This window comes from Podarcis erhardii, assembly GCF_964252035.2.
Source record: "Podarcis erhardii genome assembly, chromosome: 5".
Taxonomy (NCBI): domain Eukaryota; kingdom Metazoa; phylum Chordata; class Lepidosauria; order Squamata; family Lacertidae; genus Podarcis; species Podarcis erhardii.
Genome location: NC_138509.1, coordinates 48554192 through 48578985, shown reverse-complemented (window position 1 = coordinate 48578985; position 24794 = coordinate 48554192). Strand labels below are relative to the sequence as shown.

The window sequence follows — 24794 nt, the reverse complement described above, 5'->3', positions numbered from 1 at the left end:
GGGAGGGAAGGCTGTTGATGCGTGTTAAGGTCTGTCTCTTGACTTTAAGGGATAATTCTAACCTTGCCCACTGCTGCTACTACTAGGTCAACCCACCTATACACACAATTGCCTCTCATAGTCTAGTACTTGACTTCCCTTTTCAGCATCTTTCTCATGCTCCTTAGTCTTATACGCATAAGTCCTTCTCTACATGCATACAGGTATGCAATCTTTGCAGGACTGCACCTTGGAGTACCAGAAGACAAAAAGGATGGCTTGGAAATATTAAAAAGTAAGCCCTCATTCGTTGGCAATATTATTAATAGTGGCTGTGGTATGCCTAAGTATGTGTTGTCTTATTAACATTTATTGGGGCAATTTCAGCCCATACGGGACAGTTAAGAGGTCCACTTTGTTTGATAGCAAAGTTTGTTGAGACTTTAAGAGCCTCGACAATACTTGCTTCCTCTCTTCGCTAAACAAAAACCCCTCCGAAAACAGTCCCTGAGTACAGAATAAAGACTTTGCTGATTTATGGGGCTTTGTGGTACAAACCTGTTGGGCCAGTGATTTACAGGCTTTGCTGCACATTTAACTGTCAATATAACTAATTACAGTTGACTTTAGCTTACTGTACTGAAAACGCTCATTTTGTGAAATATAGTGTTCCATGTGAAAGAGGGAAAATCAAACATCCTCAGGGCTACCAAACAAGAAAGAACTACTCCACATTAGGACCAAAAACTTTGGACTTGTCATAAACCTTCAAATTATTATTTCTTGGCACCATGTTTTAGCTCAAAGTACTCAAATATTATAAATCACCATTAAGTTAATATTTCAATCTCGCTTAATAGTAAATGAAATTTACCAGTTTAACTCTCATATAGGTGACTGACATTTGAAGAAACATGGTGGGGGTGAGAGTTATTGCTAATTTGCTTGCGGTTTTGTTTTGAGGGAATATTATCATTGCCTGGTCTCATTATTATGCAAAAACAAGGCTTTCCAAACATGGTGTTTTATTGTAAATAAAGATTGTTTTTGATGTTAATAAATAACAAAAAAAATTAAGAGACTTTTTTTTCTAGACTGTATTTTAATAGTTACAAGGCAAACGAGAGATTTAAATCTTTAGAATATTTGAAAGGTAATAAATTGGATATATTTCCAGGGCGAAAGAGAGTATATTCGAGACATACCAGAGATACTTAAAAGTATGGAATGCAAGCCTAAATTACTCAACGGTGATTCCCCCAGCTGCACAACTAATGGAAATAAAACCCAATGAAAAACATAATTTATGTATCTTCAATATTAACAAACACTTCCCCTCAGATTTAAATGTTACCCCCACCCCTTCCAAGACACAACTAACTACATGTATCCCATGTTGCTTTTAGTTTCCCATCTTTTCTTGGCTTCAAACCTGAAAAAAAACAAAAACAAAAAAAACAAATGTATGTCAGTATCTACCAAAGTACACTTTAGGGAGTTTTCAATCAAATTTCATTTAGCAGCAATGGCTATATTGGAACTAGATTTTTAATACTCTAGCAATCACAAAAGGGAAAGTATAAACATTTGAATAATGTATCAGCTGTAGTAAAGACTCTACATTAAGCAGATGCACTACTCAAGGAAAAAGCCAAGGTCAAATTAAGCAAACAAGGATTAGTAGAAGCCAATCTGAAGGCAGAAAACATTTTACTCAGAATCTCTATTAGTCTTAAATATAGAAGGCCAATGACCCACCCCCATGCAAGCTTCTTTTTCTTCCGGGCTTCTTGACAAGCTTCTGCATCTTGCTTTGTTTTCACAAAATTTCGACAAGCAACAGCTTTGGAAATTTTCACACCAAGCTAAGGAGAGAAGAACATAAGCAAGTGAGTTCACAGGAGAAATTAAAGAGAGACAAAAAGAACGCCCCTTTAAAGCAGCTTTGTCTGAGACGTTTTTAGCATTTGTACCTGACTCAACTGTCCTGCATCTACTACGGAACATTTCTGGGTACATTATATTCAGCAACAGGTGGAAGGAAGGTGAAGCCTGTTCTGATTTTCAGTGAAAGAAAAGTTCATTATTTGCCTAGCAGCCAACCGCCATGATGTAAATCATGGGAAATCAAATTAGTTTTGGCACAGTTTGAAAAAGAGGTGGGATAATCGTGTAAAAACAACAACATAATAGCTGTTCTATTAGAGTCAAAGTTGCTGTGAAGTTTCATTTCAGCACATGTTCTCTAGAAGTTGAGCAGGAATGGATATACTGTTGTGACTATTCATGCCTTCTTTATACTTTTTAAATTGAGTGCTTAGGGGACACCACTAGGGCTTTCCAGGCTTTGCATAGGCAAAGGAAAAAGGATCCCCTCAATTTTCTTGGGTTTTTAGATGATTCCCCCCACCATTTCAGATATTTGATTTCCACAAAACATTTATACTTTGCTTTTCCACCTTTAGAGGCCACAAAGTAGCTACAACCAAATTATATTTTTGATCAGTCACAATAACAACAAGACATCACCATCAACAAAAAGATATAAAAAAGAAAATCAACTGAAAAAATACTATTTGATGATGATGATTTATTTATACCCCGCCCATCTGGCTGGGTTTCCCCAGCTGCTATGAATAGCAGAAATATTAAATTCAAATAAATTTTATCTCAGTATTCCGATTCTCTCAGTAAAGGTTCAGTGTGACGAGGACAATAGATAACAAATCCATGGCAGGTTGGCTTTTGCTTGTAGTTTTAAGCTGTGAGTTAAACCTACACTAAATAAATCCAAGGACCACTCATTCAGGGTTATCGGAGAACCAGTCTCTGATGGAATACATACAATGGCTGGGATCCAACTGATCCACAAAGAGAGGTTCTATATGTGTTGAGGGACGATGATTCAGCCAAGTTACTAACCAAACTCAGGGGTAACCTACATAATTGCCAGTGATGTACCACAAGAATGTAAGAGTGCTGTTTCCCAGAGTGAGAAGCCCATAAACATGGCATGAAGGCAGCAGCTAGCCCTCTCCAGCACTGCTGTTGTGCCCCTGCAACTGGTATTTCTATGGCATGCTTCTTCTGAACTTGAAAATGCCATTTGACATATGACAGAGGACAGCGGGAGCCAAAGGAAAGAAACAGAGAGAAGTGGGGTGGGGTGGGGGTATACACATATGAATATATGTATATTTATTAATTCCATATATACACATACTAGCAGGGAGTGCCTGGGAACTTTCAGAAGCTAAAAAATATTGTGATTTTAAAATAGATAGTGTAATTTGTGAGTCTGGATTCTTCCCGTCAAAAATCTGGTGAAGTCATATTTTTTTCCCACCATCTTGATTCAAAATGGTCCCAGCTTTCAAATATAAACAAAGATTGCTGCCCCCACTCCAGGAACACCCATGCAGAGTTTGGTGAGATTATCTTGAGAGGTAGACAAAACCTATGCCAAAAATCAGGTGAAGTCACTGACACTATTATAGCAACATCACTGAAAAAAGTAGGACATTTGAAAGATAAATAAAACTGGGCTGAATGAATAAATTAATGGGGATAGAGAAGTAGTTTGCCCAAGTTATGAACTATGTTTTAACTAGAACACAGATAATTAGCATCACAGCTCAGGAATTGTATTCATACAGCAACCTAAGTATCTAGGAATATGCATTAAGATTGGATTACTGCAATGCACTCTATGTGGGGCTTGTGCTTGATCCGAAAGCTGTGGATAGTGTATAATGTTGCAGCACTCTTGCTGACATGACTGAGACCCTGCCAGCATATAACATATAATTATATTTTTGGAAACCGCTTAGGTTTTCTTACAATCAAGCTGTTTAAATAAGTAAATAAAGCACTGCAAAGCCTAAAAAGATACTGTCTTTAAGAAGAGCATTATTTTTTTAACCGCCCCAATACCCCCTTTTATATCCCAGAACACCCATTTATTAATTTCTGCCATTTTAAACAACTATAAAGCTCACTCAAGTACTTAGGATGCCCGCAAGCTTCTAACCCTGATCTGGGCACTGTAACCACAGATGTAGCTTACCCACTATTAGCTAGCTTGCACTTGTTTGCCCAGCTAATAAGGCCTGGCTAAATTCTCTGGATTGCTGCCTCTTTCTTTGGATATCTTTGGAGTAAAGTAACACAGACTTGGCAAAGCATGGTTCTAGAATGGGCTAAAGCAGCCCGTACTATTGCAAAGAACGGGAGAGAGAACCATTTTGCAGACTTAATGTTATTGTGCATTGATGCAACTTCTAAAGGACAAATCTGCAGTGAATAAATCAGACACAGCCATGTCTGATTCAAGTGTAAGCATACTGCCCTCCCATCCACACCCTCACATACAGCCTCACTTCCTTTCCTAACAGAAGCCCCTGAAATCTTGGTCAATGGGTTTTATATTTATTTATTTTTTAAAAAATGTTTCAGGCCATCAGATAATACAGCAAAATACAATGTTGTAAGAAGCAATAAAACATGAATAAAAATACATACAACAATTTCTTGTGTAGTCAAAGTATCAGCATTTTCCATATAGAACATCCAATATTTTGCTGCATTTTAATTAAGGTGTCTAAACATTATCACAAAGAACTGCAAATTGGTCAGAGCACGCAGTAAGGAAAATTAAGCTCTAAAGGCTTTTTATCACCACATTTCAGGAACCAAGGGTGTAAAATGTTCTAATTTGGGATATATTAAAAGCCATAAAAGGTCTTTCAAAAAGATTAATGGTACTTTGCTTGGATTTAAGATAAGGGCTTTAGCTGGTTGGAAAAGCAGGGCCCTGGCTAGACCCTTGAGGCATTCATCTTTACAGCCACTTGGAAGATTTGTAAAAGCGTCTGCATAACCTCAAGCAAACGCACTGCGACATTTTTTTTTAATTTTTTTTTTAAATCCTTTCAATTTTATAGGTTTAAAGTGTGTAAATCATATTGGGAAGTAATGTAGATATTATGGCTCATCCTTGTAATGTAGTACACATTTTTCAGAGACAAACTTTTAAAATCAAGTTAGTTTTCTAGGGGGCAAACTCATTCTAATTTAAGTTCATAGATAATCATTTTAAAAATCTTGCTCTTGCAGCTTAATACAGCATAACGGCAAACTTGCTATCCATTATTTTTCATTAAAAAAAAAACCTGTATAGCCATGAAGAATACCTGGATCCTCATGTCGTGCCAAACCCATATGAAGGCACATATTTTTTAAAAATACCAATTTTCATACTTAAAACTTTTTTGTGGAATAACAGGTTTCTATGAAAAATATTTATGCTATTCGCTTTTGTTCTTTAATTAAATGAAAACAGATGTTTTCTGAAGTAAAGCGGAACCATTACTGAAGTACTTAAAGTGCTAAGGTCTTTAATTTTTATATCAGTTTGGTCTACAATTCCTGATTGTCTTTACTCAAGCTCAACATTAATGTCAAGCAAGTTACCTAGGAGACGAAAGAGATCAAAGAGACAAAACCCCCTCAAATGTCTGATTAATCAAGCCTGCAAACAGCTTATTTCTTTTAGCCTGCATGCAAGTATGAAAATGAGATTCAGGGAGCCGTACATTGTGCAGATTTGTTCATTCTTATCAGAACAAAGCCAGCGGCAGCTTATTTCATGGATCATTGGCACTGTCATCAGTGCTACACAGAACGGGTGACAGCTCCTCATTTTGAGGCTTGAACAAAATTAGCAAAAAGTCGGCACAAATTAGCCTCTCATCTTTTTAGTAATATGACATTATTCATTTACTTTTTATCCAATTTTTAATTTTTTCCTTGTCAGCTATCCCTTTCTAGTGTTTCTTGCACAGCATCATAAAACCCTTTAAAAAAAAGAAGCAGCAGCAGCAAAGGAACGGCTGAAGTTTGAAATAGTAAATAAAGTTGAAGGAGAGAGAGGAAAATAGACGATCTTAAAAGCTGCAAAATGTGTTTACTGTAACTTCAGGAAACATTACAAAAAATAAATAAAGCTTGAGATGCTTGATGAAATGTTTGGAGGGGAACCATCTATGACCCACCATAGCCCTTGAAATCCGCTGAAGATGCTCTCATGGTTCATGCGCCAAGTTAGAACATTGAGGGCAAGGGAGCAAGCTGTCTGCACAGCAACTGCCTGGCCATGGAATTCATTTCCTCTTGGAAGCATCTCTGAGTATGTCTGGCTTCCTTCCGGAAGCAATGCAGAGCTATTTTGCTTAGGCTGGCCTTTAGTGACCAATGACTGATGCCTTTGTTTTGAGCTGTGTATTGCTTTTAAGATTTTGTATTATTATATTTGATGGTTAGGTTTATACATTATTTCACCTTTTGGGTGCCACCTTGAGCCTCTGGGCTGGTGGACTGAAAGTCCACCAAAAGATAAAAGATTTATTTCAAAAACCCCATTATAAAATACATACTCTCTAGGACATTCAAGGCTGGATTCAGAAATGTCATATGTAGGCATGTTCTATAAAAGGCTAAACCCAAAGGGGTTTTAAAAGAACATCTCTATTCTAACAAGTCTTGAAGCATCCTGTGGTCTATCAGAGAAACCAAACAGCCTTTTAATACTATATTACAGTTTCTCATCAAATATGAATCTAGTTATTTCAGGTTCTGCCCGCGGCTATGATTTTCCCCTTTTATGTTGTGGAATGTTATCCATTGCTGATGTATATTAACTATATAAAGCAAACAAGAATATTGAGTGGATTTTCAAGTGAGAATGGTCTTCTGTCAATGATTTGTTCAACTTCTAGTACAAAATACTTTGTAATACCTTTGTTGGGTTTCTATAGAGGAGTATTAAATCATCAAATTACTGTATATGTGGACAACTCTGTCATATAGCATGGACATTAAAAACTGTTCCTATATTTGAGCTTTGTTTTAGATTCAAATATTTATATGCAAGTAACTTCTTCCATTCATAAGAAACAGCATTAAAAATTAACCATAAGCTGTTAGATGTTTTACACAGTCCCCTTGTAAGAAAGGCTGTTTTAAAAAAAAGAACTGTAGTACTGTTTTCAGCAATTTCTTTATCTCTGTTCTTCTAAGTAAGAAAGCTTATTAACAAGCTTTGAACTTAAAATCACATTTACAATAATGTGCCATCAACAGTTTTATAAGCTAATTAGAAAAAAAGATTAATTAATGACTGGCTGCTAATAAAATGGCAATCATGAAGAAAGAAACCAAGGGTGCTAAGCTTCAACTACCACCAATTAAGAGCTAATTACAAACAAATTATATATGTGTTTTGCTGTGGGCTTTAATTTACTAAAATGGTTTTAATTAAAAGAGAAAACATGCTGATTAATTGAACTGCAGAAAAAAAATCTACAGTATAAACTGTGCTTTGTCTCTTTAATTAGACTTGTAACATCTGAAATCTTTTTTAAAGGTTTGTTAAAAAGAAGATATACATAATTAAGAGAGCATATGAATATAATCCTAGGTGATAACCCCTGTCATATACTAAAGGTTAAGAGAAAACAACCTCATTGAAGAGAAACTCAGAAACACCTTCACTAGAAAGGCAGAAGAATTAGCCACAAATATACTGTATTTGTCTTTATTTCCCCCAGCACATTAACATTAAAAGGCATTTCTAAATTGTACATGGTTGTTCTACATTTTTTAATATATATTTTTAATTTCTTTGAGCACGTAAAGTATTACTGAACATTTTGTATGTGATTCTGGAAACTGCCAACTCTATTCGCAATGGCCAACAACACATCCATTCCCTGTACAGTGTATCAACTGTGTCTATGAAAAATAATCATACTAGTTTGGCTATAGTACAGGAATGACTGAACACTTTAAAGTAATATTTATTATCATGAATCATCTGAACAAATTTAAAACAAGAACATACAAATTATTGTTTGTGAAATCTCTTACACTAAAGGGCGCAAACTACTAGGTGAACAAATGGAATGATAGCACAGGAAAAGTCAGAAATGGCAGGGCCTTTTGCTCTTTAAGTTACTGCCCTAATTTTAATGCACTATTACAAAACAGAGCAAAGGAACTAAGTCACAAGGTAACTGAAAAACTTATATTTTGAGGGTGGATCGGGCAGGAGATCTTTCACACATAGTAAACAAGTAACCACTCAAATTTCAATGATAGAAGAATTAAAGTACCACTACTAATAAAAAATATTTTTCTTCAACAGTTCAAATACTGAAGGAAAACTAAGGCTATAGTGATGACACTGAGTTATCAAGCTTGCCATACAAAATTACACAAGTTGTGAATCATGGGTCACTTAGGAGCAGAGCAGCAGAGAAGTTCTCCAACTACAGTGGAACCTTGGTTCTCGAACGGCTTAGTTGATGAACAAATGCCGCAAACCCGGAAGTAAATGTTACGGTTTGCAAATGTTTTTTGGAATCCAAACATTTGACACGGCTTGTGCTTGAGTGCAGGAAGCTCCTGCAGCCAATCAGAAGCCGCGCCTTGGTTTTTGAATGGTTTCGGGAGTCGAACAGACTCCCGGAACTGATTAAGTTCGAGAACCAAGGCTCCACTGTATTGGGAATTGAGCTGCTATGTATGCTCCAATTGGATCCTTGAAAAACCTTGGCTGCTGGAGGCCTTCCTAGAGATTCATCCCCATCAGTCCTTGCCAATCCACACCACCAGGAGCCCCTTTTTCTTGACCTCACTCTGATGAAGGAGATAGCACCAGTGGCAGGTATAATAATGATAATAACGCCACCCATCTGCCTGGGTTTCCCCAGCCACTTCCCAACAGGTAGACTTCGCAACAGCAGAGGCTTCTGGCTGAATGCCTGGGTGATAATCCAGGAAGAATGGAAACTGTAGCTCCATGCTTCCTTGCAGCAATGGACACTGCTGGGCAAAGCAGCTCTACCTTCCCTGCCCAGCCCCAGCATCGGGGAAGAGGGGTTTTGGGAAGACATTAGGAACGTGATAGAGCAGAGGAGATTTGAGGCCAATCCAAACTTATTTGTTTGAGGTGGGCCCTGCTGACCTAAGCTGGAGGGAATTCATCAGTAGCAGATATGTAAGTATACTGCTGTATAAGCTTTTAAAAAATGGTCACAGACTATATTGCTTAAAAGAAAATGTGTTCAAATTATTTAATAGTCAGTCCTGCACAGTACTCAGAAAATATTTAAATACATGAATTGTTAAGCAGCCCAGAGAGTCAGGAGGTTTTCACGGAGATGTAAAAGTGTTCTTTAACAATCTATTTAATTTAAACTAATCAAAGTTACACTGATTAATAACAACTTCTGTAGGTTGCAAAATGGGGTATCTTTTATATGGCCAGTATAATTCAGGAATTCTAAATTTCTTAGCATGTCCAAAAGAATAATTATGTAAATGAATAATTTGTAGTACGATTTTCTGTGACACCCAAGATTAACAAGAAACCTCACATAATTTAGCTATAGCTTAATTATTCTGCATTCTTAACTTTGGCTTGGATCCAAAAGCGAACTTGCACAAGCAGAAGACACTTTCATAGATTTAAGGTGCCTCTAATTCCCACCAATTCCCCTTCCTGCTGCAGTTCCCTACACCTCATCTCATGTCATTCTGGACCCTCAAGAGTAGCTTTTCGGGGTTTGCTTGAGGCTGCAGCACAGATGAAGAGGTTGGGTAAATCATGCTGTGTGAGCACAGTCCAAGCCATTATAAATAAGAACAGCACATGAAATCAAAGCAAAGTTTTAAGCCTACTGGGTTGCATCCAACTAAGTCATACTCCAGATTAGACCCACTGTATTTAATACACCCAAGTCCATTTATTTTTATTACTCTGAATATGACTTTCTGGCTACAACCCACAACTTTCACAAAATATTAACAATTAAAATTACATTGCCAGCTCAGTTCTCTGAACCATGTGCATCTTGACCCTCAAGGGAGAATTCCTGCATATTACATTTGAAGAATATTGTTTTAGGATTTAAGTAAGGGATTTTAAGAAACTGTTTCACAATATATTGATCATGAAGGAAACCTGATAATTTTATGCAGAGAACTTTTTCTGACTCTGTCTCATGTAAACTGGTAGAAAGCATTACTAAAGCTAGAATCTTCAAATATATAGAAGAACAAGTCTTAATGCGAAACAATCAGAATGGATTCTCCAAAGAGTCTTGTTTCACCAACCATTTAGAATTCTTTGAGAGTGTCATCAAACATGAGAACAGGGACGAGCTAGAAGGAATTATATACCAAGATTTTTGAACAGCTGTTGAAGTCCCTCATTAACTGCTACCACAATTTCATTCTATTGATGTTGGAGACATACATGGAAACATCAATGAATCTGACAGTAATCTTGTCCCCTTGCTTTGTGAACATGACTGAAATTTCTACCAGCACAAACAGGTGCAATCAAGTCTCATACAATATAATCCATGTTATAACTAGGCGCTGACTACACAGCAGGTGGCGGCCATTTCACATGGCAGTTCTGTTCCAGGCCCCCACAGGTGACAGCAGAGCACGTACAAGGATGCCCCACACCGTTCTGCCACCTCTCATCTGGGTCCAAAAGGACTCATGCATCAGCGATTGGGCATAAATTTGACATGCCAGATGTGTACCAGATATTCTAACCAAGTCCACTGTGATCCTATAATCTCAGGGAGAAATAGAAATTAACAAGACAATTCAAGATGATACCAGAAGGTCCCGAGAGAAGTTTACAGTTTATAGTTAAGACCTTTCCAAGTGTCTGCAGGCAGATACCCACAGCCCTATGGATATCAAACTATTTCTTGACACACACTATTTCATCAACAGAACACAAAACACCTGAAAAACAATAGAGCAGTACCACAGCATAACTGCCTGCACCCAAATACAACTGCAACAAGTGCCCCATTGCAGAGAGCCAAATAATTGCCCATATCTCAAAAATATATATTGCTCATTCTACACTGCCTGGCTCTAGATTATGTACATTCTTTACACCCCTTTTTTATTTGAGGCAACCCCATTCTATAAAAATTGGTTCTCTCTGTGAGAGAATGATAGACAACTATGTTTTGGCATTCCCTAGCTTTTAAAAGCATGTTTTCATAGCCTCTTCTTAGCCATCTTTTTTATTTTTGGCTCTCCTCCTCCTCCCCAATACTGATGCTGTTCTATCAGTTTCACAGGCTTATAAATGTTATACATCAAAAATTAGTTTCACTTATTAAGGGAGGAAACAGCTTTAAGGACTCTGGGATCTGTGCCTCAAAGCAAAGGCTTTATCAGCAGGTTCCAGTTACTGCTTCTTGAAAAAGAAAATACCACTGATTAAAAACCTATACACCTGATTTCCAAAGAACACTCATCCATTGAACACGTATTCCATCACACTGTTAAACAGCTGTACCCACAAATACAGGTCAGCCCAGGTTTTCATTTAGTGTGAAAATAAAAATGGGTGATATCTTCTAGTTTTAAGTTACCCTTTGTCATTGGCACCTATAGTATTTGTTTCTATGGTGGACTTAGTGTGAAATAAATATAGTCAAATGCCCTCAATTTCACATATTAAGGACATATTAAAGACATATGCATATATTCCTAAAATTTAGGAACTTTGGTGTATGGTAAGGAAAGATGAACTAGCTCAATGCTCAAGCTCAGTGAACCCAGTAGTTCAATGCACAAACTCCAAGAGTCAAGCATTAAATGTGATCCAGCTCTAACTACTGGGGTGAAGTATTATTAGTCTGATGATACCCAGCTCTATTTCTTTCTAACATCTGAATTAGGAAATACCATGTGAGAGCTAGACCAGTGCCTGGACTTAGTGGTGGGTTGGCTGAAAGCTAACCAGCTGACTGAATCCTAGCAGGATGGTGGCACTGTGGGCAAACAGTTCCCAAGCCTGGATAACTGGTCAACCACCTGCTTTGAATGGGGTCATATTCCCCTGAAGGAGCAGATATATGCTGTGATGATGTTCCTGGATCCACCTGTTACTATTCACCCAGGTGACCTCAGTGGTTAGGAGTTCCTTGTGCCAGCTTTGGGTGGTAAAGAAGTCATGGTTGTTTATGGACTGGGATCACATGACCACTGTTTTTCCATGTGCTGGTAACCTTGAAGTTGACCTGCAAGCTACAGCTAGTACAAATACGTATGTGTCTGCTTGGCTGCTCACTGTCCAGAATATCACCATGATAGACAGCTGCTGAAACATTTGCACTGCCTCTCAATTAGCTACCAGGCTAAATTCAAGGTGCTGGTACTAGTGTACAACATCATATACAGCTTAGGTCCAGGATATATGCAACTGGATTCAGGGATGGTGTTCTGTAGAAGACATCCTGCAGATACCATCTCATGAGGTCTGCTCTGCACAATGTCAGAATTGAGGGTTTCACATGATGGTACCTACCCTTTGGAACGCCCTCCCATTACTTATCAGGTGCTGCCTAGTCTTTTTAGAATTGCCTCCAGCCCAGTGCAGGTCCTGTTTGTTTTCCCTAGACATCTGGTTAGTCATTGTGGGAACAGAATGCTGATCTGATTCAACATAACTCTTATGTATTCTCATAACTATAGAATTATTTTTTAAAAATGGAAAGAAAGGCAACCTTCCCTGAGGAAAGGAGCTCATAGCACAAGTTTAATATATAGGGTTGCTGTTTTAAACTAAACCCTCAAACTTTTTTTTATCTCTCTCACACATTGATGTCCAGAAATAGAATCCCAACACATTATTATGGGGAAGCAAGAGCATATGTTACAACACTGGCCATGTTTCTTCTTCACAAAGGGGGCAATTGGAGAGATTGCTTAGGTTCCACTCATTTTAAAGCAGCTTAATTGAGCTTAACCTTTTTGTGAATGGTTGCCATAAGCTTTAAAACATACAATTATTTGCTAAGGTGTAAGATATTAATTGCAATAAAAAATGCAGCAAACTGGGATCAGTTTACAAAATGAATAGCATTAAACAGCAAAGCTATTCCTGGACCACATCACGCCAGGTCACCGATGGGGCCCTAAATGGTCTCCTCTAAAAATGCTCCTTGCACACAGAAAAAATAGCTTGTCAACAGATGAACTGATCTTTCTTTTTCTAAACCTATGAGCATTTTTTGTCCTATGTAAGACCATTATAGAACCCTGCATTTGCACCCTGAATCAATACAGTCCAAAAAAAACCCAAACACTTTGCTTATACCCCGCCCATCTGGACAGGCCTCCCCAGCCACTCTGGGCGGCTTCCAACAGGATATTAAAAACACAATAAAAGATCAAACATTTAAAACAGGGCTGCCTTCAGATGTCTTCTCAAAGTCAGATAGTTGTTTATTTCCTTGACATCTGGTGGGAGGGTGTTCCACAGGACAGGCACCACTACCAAGAAGGTCCTCTGCCTCGTTCCCCGTAAAATTACGTCTCACTGTGAGGGAACTGCCAGAAGGCCCTCAGAGCTGGATCTCAGTGTCTGGGCTGAACGATGGGGGTGGAGACGCTCCTTCAGGTATACTGGGCCGAGGTTGTTTAGGGCTTTAAAGGTCAGCACCAACACTTTGAATTGTGCTCGGAAACGTACTGGGAGCCAATGCAGGTCTTTCAGGACTGGTGCATCAACTGGCCTTTATGTACAGGTCAGTGGTATTGTCCTCCCTACACTTCCTAATGACAGTTCCCATACCACACGTCATACTTTTTAATCGTTCTCTTTGAGTATTAACAGCAATTTATTCAAAGGCATGTGAAATTTTGAACTAGCAGTGTGGAGGCCTGGGTTCAAATCCCCTACTCAGCCATAGAGTTCACTGGGTGACTCAGAGTCATTCACCATCTCTCAAGTATGCACGGTTGCTGTGGGTATAAAATGGTTGGTGGAAGGGAGAGAACCATGTATGCCAGGGGTGTCTAACTCAAATTCATCGGGGGCCGCATCAGCAGTTTGGTGACCCTCAAAGGGCCAGTTGTATCTGTAGGACTTACAGTACAGGAGAGAAGGGTTCAGGCAGCCATTGGATCTGTCACATCACAGGATGGCATGCGCTCAATATAAAAACAAGTGGAGGTTTCCTGAATGCATGTAAAATGGAGGTTTCCTGTATAGAACGGCCGGCGCCGCTAGAGGGCAGACGTTCTCTGGCTTGTAGGCTGCCGCGCATGCGCTGAAGAGGCGGCTTTCTTGTGTCAAAAAAAAAAAAAAAGCAAGAATAAAAAGTGAAGGCTGGCAGCCGGCGGCTACACGGGCCACATGACGAGGTCTGGCGGGCCGGATTCGGCCCGCGGGCCTTGTGTTTGACACCCATGATGTATGCTGTCCTGAGCCCCCGGAGGAGGCGTTTTAAAATGTAATCGCAGCAGCAACAGGCGTGAGGACCTGCTGTCACATAAAAATAACTGTGAAATCCCACAGAGATGGTTACTTTCTGGGTATGTTTCCATGGTTTATTTTACCCCTGAATGACTTCAGGGTGATGTCTGTCCCAAAAACATTCTAACATTCATAACATTTCTCAATGAATCCCCTTCCCCCATATACTATAGCTGAAAAAAGGGCTGCCTAAAAAGAAGTAAAGGATTAGGAAACAGAAACAATCCCATAACCATATTTTAATCCACATTATAAGACTTGTGTGAAGATATTCGAAAAAGCTCAACCTACCTCTCGAGTAGCTAATCTATCACTTAGTTCCTCAGCTTGTGCAATATCTCCTTCAGCCAAAGATCTGTCTATGCTGATTTCGAGGCCAGACTGGAAGAAATATAAAGACAAAAAGGAAAGTTCCCAGTAGAATATCAACTGGACATTGCAAAAACACGTTCAGGAGAAATGTATCACAATATGTACAAAACCATATTCACTTGCAGATCTGTAATTTCTGTGTGTAACAAATCGCATACAGGATGTATTTGGAAAGTAGTTTAAAGTACATAGATATTCACAGAATGGTTGTTTGAGAAGAAATCATTGTATTAGTTCCACCTTATGTGTTGGATAAATACAGCACTTAAAAAAAAATTACATGGGCTAGTTTACGCCTGTCACAATAAAATTTTATCTCAATATCTGACTTATCTGTTCCATCCCTGGAGCTTCCCTGAATATGTGTATGTGTCAAATATATGAAGAATGCCAATTACCACTGCGTCTTCATAATTCTTAGATCTTATCTTTATCCAAAAAACGAATTCTGGCATGCTGTCACTTCACTATTTTACCATATTACTGAATTCAAGCCTGCAAATTGTCAGCTATAAAGGAAGAGAGGACTACATTTTTAATCTCTAAAAACAAGCAATAAGAATGAGCCTTAATAACACAGGCAAATCCTAACTTGTCTTGAGTTAACATTTACAAATGAAGGCCCACTAATGAATGCAATAATAATAATGTAATAGATTTCTGCCCTGAAACTCTAGGTTCATCTTTCTTGAACACTCTATTTGTAATATATCTGAGGGGAGGGGAAGGAAATAGAATGCTGATTACAAGTTGATGTGTCAAGACTTTACTAGAAGAATGTTATCTTCCAATTAAGAAGATATTCACTGCATCTCAGTTTGCTTACATTTATTTTTACATACATTTGCTAGTCACTCCATCTGTTTTGTTATCTATTGCTAGTAGAAAATAAATAATTTGCTACTGATCATTAATAAACATTCTAGGGCTTTTGTAAGATGCAACACAAATAATGTAAGGCTAGCAGAAAATAAAGTGTTATTTATTACCAGAGCAGCTTGACTCAAAGTTTTACACTCCTATTCCAAACACACCAAATGGAACAAAGTTCTTTGGCCATAGATGGGCTGGATTGAGAGGAAGTTAAGCATACTTCAGTCCCATTGATTTCAATATTATATCCATTTCTCTGGGAGCAAGCTCCATTTAACTAAATGGGACTTACTTGTGAGGAGACATTTATAAGATAGCACTGTAAAGGACTATTCTGTAAGAAAAAAATATTGGGTTTTTTGTATGAAGATGGAGAACTTCCTACTTTTCTGTAATTTCAGTCTGAATCTTGGTTGACTCACAAATACTTAAAGCAACACCAACATCTCCTCTACAGTACAACTGAAGCGCATCTATGAAACACTGTTGGCTCAGTCTTTAGATATAGTAACCACAGCGTCTCATGTAATCTAGGATTGGGAAACAAATGTTTCCAGGCCAGAGGGTGCAGTTGCAAGGCAGACATGAACTCCAGCAGCTGGACAAATACCACAATGAGGAACTTTTTTTAAAAAAAAAGTGTTTTGTGATACAGTGGTACCTTGGTTTGCAACCGCTTTGGATTACAACCATTTTGGATTACAACCACGTCAAACCCAGAAGTGTGTGTCCTGTTTTTTGGATTACAATCAATTTTTGGGGGGGAGGCCCCATTGGCAAAAGCGTGCCTTGGGTTACAACCTGTTTTGGTTTACAACCGGACCTCCGGAACGGATTATGGCTGTAAACCAAGGTACCATTGTATTTGCTTGATGTGAACAATTGCTTGGAAAACACAAGTGGCAAATATAACATTCCAGAGAAAGAGAGAAATGCTCTTCAGAAAGTAACTTTGGAAGAAAGCATATCAAAGGTATGAGTAAGTTATGGCTATTTTTTTATTCAGAAAATAACAAAGTATACAGTAAAGTTAGGAGTTTGGTATAGTAAGTCACCTTTGGAGGGGCTTCCTTGCTTGAAATTGATTTAAACCTATCATTGATTCCAAAATACTTAGTAAGCTCTTCCAACTGGCTTTCTTTTATGGATTGTCGGCTACAAAGGGGGAAAAACATTTTCAGGAGATTATTATTTCATTTGAAAAGAAACACGCATTATTGAAACATGTATTAAAACATCCTGTTAAAGAATGTATTTAGAATAAAACGCTGCTTCTACACATTTGATATTTTGAAATTTTTACATAGTTAGATTGTAATCAAGATTTGTTACTTTTGTACTTTTGATATACAAGGGCATCTTAACTAAGGAAGTCTAGCCTGATATCACTAAATATAAATATGTACATATATTTTGATTAGATAGGCCATGATCCCTCATATACTGAAGGCACAAAAGTAAGTAAAATTTACTGCAACTTAACGTTATGTTTATTTCATTATACTTGTAAAATAAATTTAAAATCACAGAAAGTTCTTAAATACCTTTCAGTTGTTTCTTCATTTTTCTTTTTTAATTTACCTGAAGAAAGAAAGTACTTTAGATTATTATATTTGTTATAAATTCCTGTTCACCCTGACTTTTAGTAAATTTAATACATGAAACAACTGTTGTTATCACACATCTCAGATGCAAGTTTTGTGCACAGGTTCTACTAGTGGGTAATGAAGTGACACACAATTAACTCACCTGTGTCACCTCTATAGCACTCTATTACTTTCTTTATAAGGGCAAACAATCCTTTCTGAGTTCTTGCCATGGTTAGTGCTCTATCTGTGGCAAGGCCACTAAGGTTGTTAAACATCAGCTTCCATCTGTTGGACTGCAGACATAAGTTTCTGAAAGGTATCTTCTCCTTTGGCAGCATCATTCATTGCTGCCACAAAGCGAGCAAGTCCTCTCTAGTTTCAAAATCTGATGAGATTTCCATGCACAAAATTGCCACTGGCCAGTGTTGGCTATGTCAGTTGTCTCATCAATTGCTGATGAACAGAAAACAAATTCCAATACAACTATTATCATCTGCCAAATCATTAATTTTCTCACACAGTCTGATGGAATGATCTCATATTTTCACATAAGGAGAGCATCTCTGGAACCAATACTGCAACATTTCTAAACCGGCAATCTTTCACAAATTCTCCCTCTGCTTATTGCTTCAGGCAACCTCTGGCTCTCCCTCTGCAGTTGGCTTTTGGCTGCTCCCATCACAGCTCATATCTGATTGGCTTCCTGTCATTTCATGCTTTGGCTGCTCCAGTCAGAGATCACATCTCTTTGGGAGAAAAGCTACAGGAAGCACCATGGGCAGAGGTTAATAGGCAGAGGTAAGTGTGGTGCAAGTGCACTCAGTAAGGAAGAGGCAGTGCAGCAACTATTCTATGCACTTCTGGTAACACCCACAAAATTCTTTTTACAGTGAACAGTGGTTCTAGCACAGTGGCAAGTAGGAAGAAGGTTCACTAAGGTCAGAAAAAATAGCTGATGCCTTCCCCCCCCCCCCAGGGGGCTGGACGGTCACCCCTGTCACAGAGTACAATATAATCTCATTTCCCCCTTTTCTACGGAGGTGCACATACATCCATAGCAATGTGCTGGAATGTGTCTGATTTCACAGGGTATTGGAGGTCTATACACACCTCCAATACGCATATAACAGTTTGGTCTGAGTAGCTGTACGTGCATGCTGTGGAGGGAGGGGAGGAGAACAGGATTGTCTTATATTCCACTGGAATACATCCGTATATAGTGCTACAACAACATCAGACTGGACTGAGGCGGTACTATTCTCACTGTACAGTGGTACCTTGGTTGTTGAACGGCTTGGCTCCCAAACAAATCGGCTCCCGAATGCCGCAAACCCAGAAGTAAGTGTTCTGATTTGTGAACGTTTTTTGGAAGCCGGACTCCAGACGCGGTTTCCGCGGCTTCCGATTGAGTGTAGGAAGCTCCTGCAGCAATCAGCAGCCACACCTTGGTTTTTGAATGGTTCCAGGAGTCGAACGGACTCCCAGAATGGATTAAGTTCAACAACCAAGGTACCACTGTATCTTAAATAGATATCCACACATACACAACTGAGAATAAGCTCTAGTCAACTGTGGAAATTACATGTATAATTATTGTGGTACAAAATAACTATTTGATGTTATTGTTACTGTGGTACAAAATAGCTATTTGATGTTATTGTTACTGTGGTACAAAATAACTATTTGATGTTATTCTTACGGATCTATACAACCCCTTCATACTCAGATTCAAATTATTTATGTAGAAGTCAGTTCTACTGGCTTCAGTTAAACATGTCTCAGTGTACCAGCCCTAACCCAAAGACATTTCCCTGGTGGTGGTACATAGACTAAGTTTCTTCATTTCCCCAATCAGCGCATCAATTCTGCCATCATGCTGCTGCCTAGTTCCTCCAACAGAGCCCCTTTTAATGCATAGAGGTAGGATTTCAAAGGGGCAAGATGTGAGCATAAACCAGTTTTCCCACAGAGAATAATTATGATGGAGACAACTAAGCTTAGTAGGATGGTTTGGGCACAGAGGTTTGGAGAGCTGAATCACATAGTAATCTACAAAAACCTAAGTGCTAGTTCAAATGCCACCCTGAAAAGGCATTAATAATTAAAATGCTGAATTGCCTAAGAATAAAAATACACATGAGAACCACTGGGGTTTAATTAGGAGTAGTGTACAAGACCCAAACTTGAAATTAAATCCCTGCTCAGTCAACTGGGAGTCTGTGAGTAAGTCACTCTCTCTCGCTTTGGTTCTCCAATAAAACTAGAATGACCTATGTAATGCGGTCGCAGAAAGAATAAATGACAAACACTGTACAGCAGCACTACATAAATGGGCCAAGATTCAAAGAGCTATTTCTGACATGCCCAAAGGCCTTTGGCATTTTCTTTGAAGTATAGTCCCTCCTGCCTTACTACAAACTGCTTTTAAAATTGCTCTCAGATTTAATAATCTGCTTGTGGCATGTGCGCTGCTGTTCTGGAAAGATGTCCTTTGGATACCTGGAACTAGTTGTGTTCTCTGGATCCTGACCATAACAAATAATGTTATTTATGTTTTATACCTCTGAATCACAACCAAATTATAGAAAAACCCTCAAGTTCAATATTCCACAACATATGCGTTGTCACTACCGCCACCTATTCCGTGCTTTAACCATTTTTGGACTCAATTAAGCACAATGTTTTCAGCTAGTAAACAACAACATTTCCCAAGACTTCTGTTAATTAAGCAGAACACCTTTTCTGGAACGCTTTCTCTTTCCCCTCCTGTCACTCTGACTGACTTGGATTTTCATTTCAAAGTTTTTCTTTTGCAGGCTCTGAAATTTCTGTTGAAAGAGAAAAACACATACTGAGAAACACTATGTTCTTTTGTTTGCTTTTACAGTGAAGTCACTGAATGTACAAAATCAACTTATTTCAGAAATCTACTCTATAAAACACTCCCAATAGAAGCAAGCTGCATTCAAAGGTCCAAAATGGCAAGGATCAGAGTCCGCAGACCCTAAAATGGAGCCCACGAAACATGGACTTCCTTGTTCATGGTAGCTGCTGCATGAGTGCAAGGGAAATGTGTATGCTGTTAATGTGTATGCAGTGAAAAGGAAAAACAATACATGCACAGCATCTCTATGCAGTTAACTCAGCTTCAACACATGCAAGAAGCCTCAGGACTACACTGACAGTCTACACAGATCTCTATGTGATTTATTCCACTTCCTGCATTAACTATGCAGGCATATTTTTCGGAGTCAATTTCAACCTTCTGCATAAAGGCCAGGACTCGCCGCCTGAAAAACAGTTTCCACGCTAATGCAATTCTGGTTCTAAACGCAGCATAAGGGGTCTCTGTAGTATAGTGTATTTTAAAATGGGGTTTTAGAGTTTTTTAGGGGTTTTTGAATGTTTTATGTAGTTTTGTGGTAGTTTTATGTAGTTTTATGTAGTTTTTCAATTTCATTGTTCCGCAAGGGACAATGACAATAAAGATATCGTATCGTACCATATCGTATCATATCGTAAAGGCTGGAACCCAAAAAGATCCCTTAGCATACCTAAAGGTTTGGGCATAGTCAAGGAGAGTTACTTTTTTTTCTTTGAAAAACAGACCGCCTCACCATGCCATATCACAAACTGCTTCTGAACCCCTCCCGGTGTGAAAAGTGTTCATTATATGGCATGAGGGGCAGCTGCTTCAAATACCTAATTCCCAAATCCATTTGGACATGCAGAATTGCTTGAGCTGTTTTCTGGACTTGGAGAAGATGTAAAACAAATATGAAATACGTTGAAAAATAAAGTACGAGTACTCAAGGATGGTCAGGTTATAATTGCTAGAAGATATAGCAAAAGAGAAGGCAGAGTGTGCATTTTAGGAAACTTTGATAAAGATTAACAGACAGTAGCCAAACCTGCTTACTAAATCAAGCCTCAAGTTTGATTCCATGATCTCCAGACGCAAAACCAGAACTTGATAAACAATGGTAACACCAGCACACATCTTGAGAAATAATCACACCTCCCTCCATTCCTATTTAAGTGAGCAACCTTTGGGACAATGATATTAAAACAAAACCCAGAAGTTTCTTCTCCATAGGTGAACAGCTTAAGATGGAGACTGTGTTGCATTTAACATAATTTTACTTCTTGTTTCAACCTGTTCTTTCAAAAATGATTACCTACGTAAACATCAGCTACAAGAGCTACTACACCAAACACAGTATCAGTCATGTGCAGAGTTGTACTCATACCTACTTTCCACATATCTAATGAAACTCCAGAAGGACATGTTTGGAATTCCTGTCCTTCATCTGCCACTGCTGTAAAAGGATTGCCTTCAGTGATACTTTCAGGTTCCTGAATCTCAAAGCTAGAAGACAGAATGCCTTTCAAATCCTTTTGTTCTCTTGTCTCTTTTAAGATGGACTCAGGCCCAGGCCCATCCCATGTTCCTTCATCATCAGAACTTGTGTCAACATCACTTTCATTCACACCAGGCGGTAACAGTCCACTCCACATCTCTAGGTACATAATGAAAGATAACATACACATTATCACTGTGGAAAAATCTTTAACAAAATTATTTAAAATGTCTTTAGGGCTTTCGCTGTCTCTTCAGCAGCAATGAAAACAGAGTCAGAACTTCTTGTGCATCTTACTTCTTAACTATTCATTCATCAATGTCAAAGTGAATTCAGATTTTCTAAGATCCAAGGAAACAGAATGTGAAAACAAATCCTTTGGACATAAAAAGAGAATTAGAAAAATACAATATTACAAAAATAATCATTTTTTTATTTGAAGTTTTAAGTGGCTTACACAGGCTTATTAGAATTAATGTCCAACATCTTACTGTTTATCAAACAGGCAGTTTATGCAACTACACTGAGCAGTGGTTTTATATGCATATTATGATGATGTGTTTTGGCAGGGTCTGGCAGCCATAATCCATAATTGTATGATGCTGGGGCAGGGGTGTGTGGCAGTGGCACATGTGTAAGGGCAACATAAAAGACCCATAAGTCAAATATACTTAATAGTAATGACCTGAGACTGCCCACTGGTGCAGCACTGGGGACCCCAGGATTAGATCAGATGCTTTAAACTTTCTTCATTTGGGTATGTTTTTCAAGATTGGGTGAAAAAACAGTATTCCAAATGTGGCCACAAACAGATTTGCAAATAAGCCAGGTTTGGCAGGGTATGCTGCAAACTGTATCCTGCAAACTGTATGTTTGCAAACAGTTGTATGCTGCAAACTGTATCCTGTCCTGCCCAGGGACACTACTCTCTGTCTGCCACTCAATGCTCTCTTTTTTGCCAGTCGGGAACAGGATTATAAAGCCACCCTGATCTTCTTCCTCCTGCTATGGATCTCAGATACCAGGAGAAGGATGAGAGCTGTTTCCTTCTGAGCAGCCACCCACCCCAGCCTTAAAAACAGAGCACGTACAAATGGCCCTCATTTTTCCATTAGATGTCTGGGGGCTCCCCATTCTCAGGTGCCTTTCATAAGTCAGGGCACTGTCTTCACAGCAGCCTTCCCTGGGCTTCTTGGTGGCTTCTCCCTTCGGTTCTATCAAGATGCCAACTCTGTGAAGAATGGCAGGTTGCAGGGGCCACTCTACTTGGCATCAGATGAAGGTCATCTACAGTGGATATGATAAACCAGTTATATTCATTCCATTTCCTAATAATCCCCAGCACAGATTTTGCATTTTCCACTTCTGCTGCATGTAATTTTTCTTGATTTTCTCATTTTATCTTTTTGTAAATGACTTTGAGGGTGCTCACAATCAAGCAGTATATAAATTTTATGAAATAAACAGAATAAACACCATGTTTATATTTTTATTTCCTGTAATATGATGAAGGAAAGGCACTCTGCTGCAAATTCTCAGTCTCTGGTGTCACACACTTATATTCAGGAGTATTCTAATTTCTGTCTGTAAAATGCTGGAAGTATACGTGTATATCTGTGCTGTTTGAAGTTCATCTTACTCTCTACTATGTCTTAATATGTTGGATTCTGTGCAATCATATACTGTACACCATTCCTTAGGAGTAAGGCCTACTGAAGCCAGTGAGGCTCACTTCTCAATAAAAACGCACAGGGCCTGGTTTTCTTGCTGAAGGAGCTGTACTTAAACTAACAGACAAATCATGACCATTTCCTAACTCATAATTCAATGGGACTTACTCCCAGGTAAATGAGGTTAGGACTGTAGCTAAGTTACTGTCCTCTGTACGCTTATTTTCCCTGATTCATGTCAAGCTGTATCTCTCCGAACTTCAGAGTTCCCCAGCTATAAGACAGGATTTTAAGCTTAAGAATGCAGCTGTAACAACTAGCTGTTCTTTAAAACTTGCAAAATAAAATAAAACAAAAACATTTCCTGCCATAGATTCAGCATCTAACCTTGGCCTAATCCGGGGTGGGGGAACCTCTTAACATTCCAGATGTAGCTGGGCTGCAGCTCTCACCATCCTTGAGCCTTGGCCATGCTAGTCCCAACATCCTCCTTTGTGTGCCTCCTCCTCAAGAGGTCCGGAGGGTAGCAACACGAGAACAGGCCTTCTCTGCAATGGCTTCCCATCTGTGGAATGCTCTCCCCAGGGAAGTTCGCCTGGCACCTTCATTATAAACCTTTAGGCGTCCGGCAAAAACATTCCTTTTTAACCAGGCCTTTGGTTGATCTGAGTAACATCCTATGCCCTTTTAAAATGTGGGGGTTTGGGGAGGGCGGGAGATTGGGTTGTTGTTTTTAGTTTTATTAGGTATTTTGTGGTTTTATATCTTGATTTTATTCTGTGAACTGCCCTGAGATCCCCAGGTATAGGGCGGTATATAAATTCAATAAATAAATACTAAACATCTGGAGGACCAGATTCCCCATCTCCTATGTAACAGGCACAGCTCAGGGTTGTATCTTCTATGCAGCACCTCTCTCTGCAGTGCTGTGAAATACGTTATTCTTCTAGGAGCCCGGTTAAGACTGTGGCGATCGATTCACGAGAGTTTCCACGCCCTTTGTACAGGGCTGGAAGTAAAACCACAAAGCTACCTTCGAGAAGGGCAGGTGCGGTTATGGGGCTCCTCCTGACAGGCGCGATCTTCGGTGCTGGCGATTTGCACTGCCTTGTCATTAAAGTGCAACGGAAAGCGGGCAGAAAAGGGGTTGGCATGGGAGGAAAAAAGCACCCGTTTTATTGGCAGCATACTACTCGTGAGCAAGGCAAGCTTCACAATCGCCCACCTCCCTTACCTGGGAGCAAACCCTACTGAACTCTATGGGACTTCCTACAAAGCGCCTAAACCTGCGACTGGAGAGAGGAAGAGCTCACAGCCTCCCTCGGCCAACCTGAGGAGGAAAGCTCCCCCGGCCTCCCTTCAAAAACTCTGCCCCAATAACGTCCTACAGGCCTGAGAAGAACCGCCGCCGCCGCCTCACTCTTCTCGCCTCACTTACCCCCCGCACTTGTTTACATCGCGGCCATCTTGAAACTCCTCGCACAGCCCGCCCTCGAAAGCACTGACTCCGCCCCTCAGCCAATCCGCGCTCCTCGGCTCGGCGGTCCCCATAGCAACCATTCGCCGAAGCCGGGTGGGGTGGGGTTTG

The 24794-nt window shown here is 39.3% G+C and overlaps 1 protein-coding gene across 2 annotated transcripts; it reads right to left on the bottom strand.

The window, feature by feature from the left end:
- Positions 1-1061: 1061 nt before the first annotated feature.
- On the bottom strand, positions 1062-24793 carry FAM204A (family with sequence similarity 204 member A). 2 transcript variants are annotated; one of them, XM_081863781.1, is made up of 8 exons: positions 24645-24793; positions 21430-21695; positions 19913-20003; positions 17131-17167; positions 16642-16741; positions 14633-14722; positions 1738-1844; positions 1062-1411 (listed from the first exon to the last, which is right to left on the bottom strand). In XM_081863781.1, exons 2-8 carry the CDS (start codon positions 21691-21693, stop codon positions 1360-1362), a joined length of 741 nt encoding a protein of 246 aa, XP_081719907.1. In that variant the 5' UTR covers positions 21694-21695; positions 24645-24793; the 3' UTR covers positions 1062-1359. The 2 variants fall into 2 exon arrangements, with proteins under 2 accessions (XP_081719907.1, XP_081719906.1); XM_081863780.1 differs by lacking the exon at positions 24645-24793 and adding an exon at positions 24240-24375.
- Position 24794: the final 1 nt, after the last annotated feature.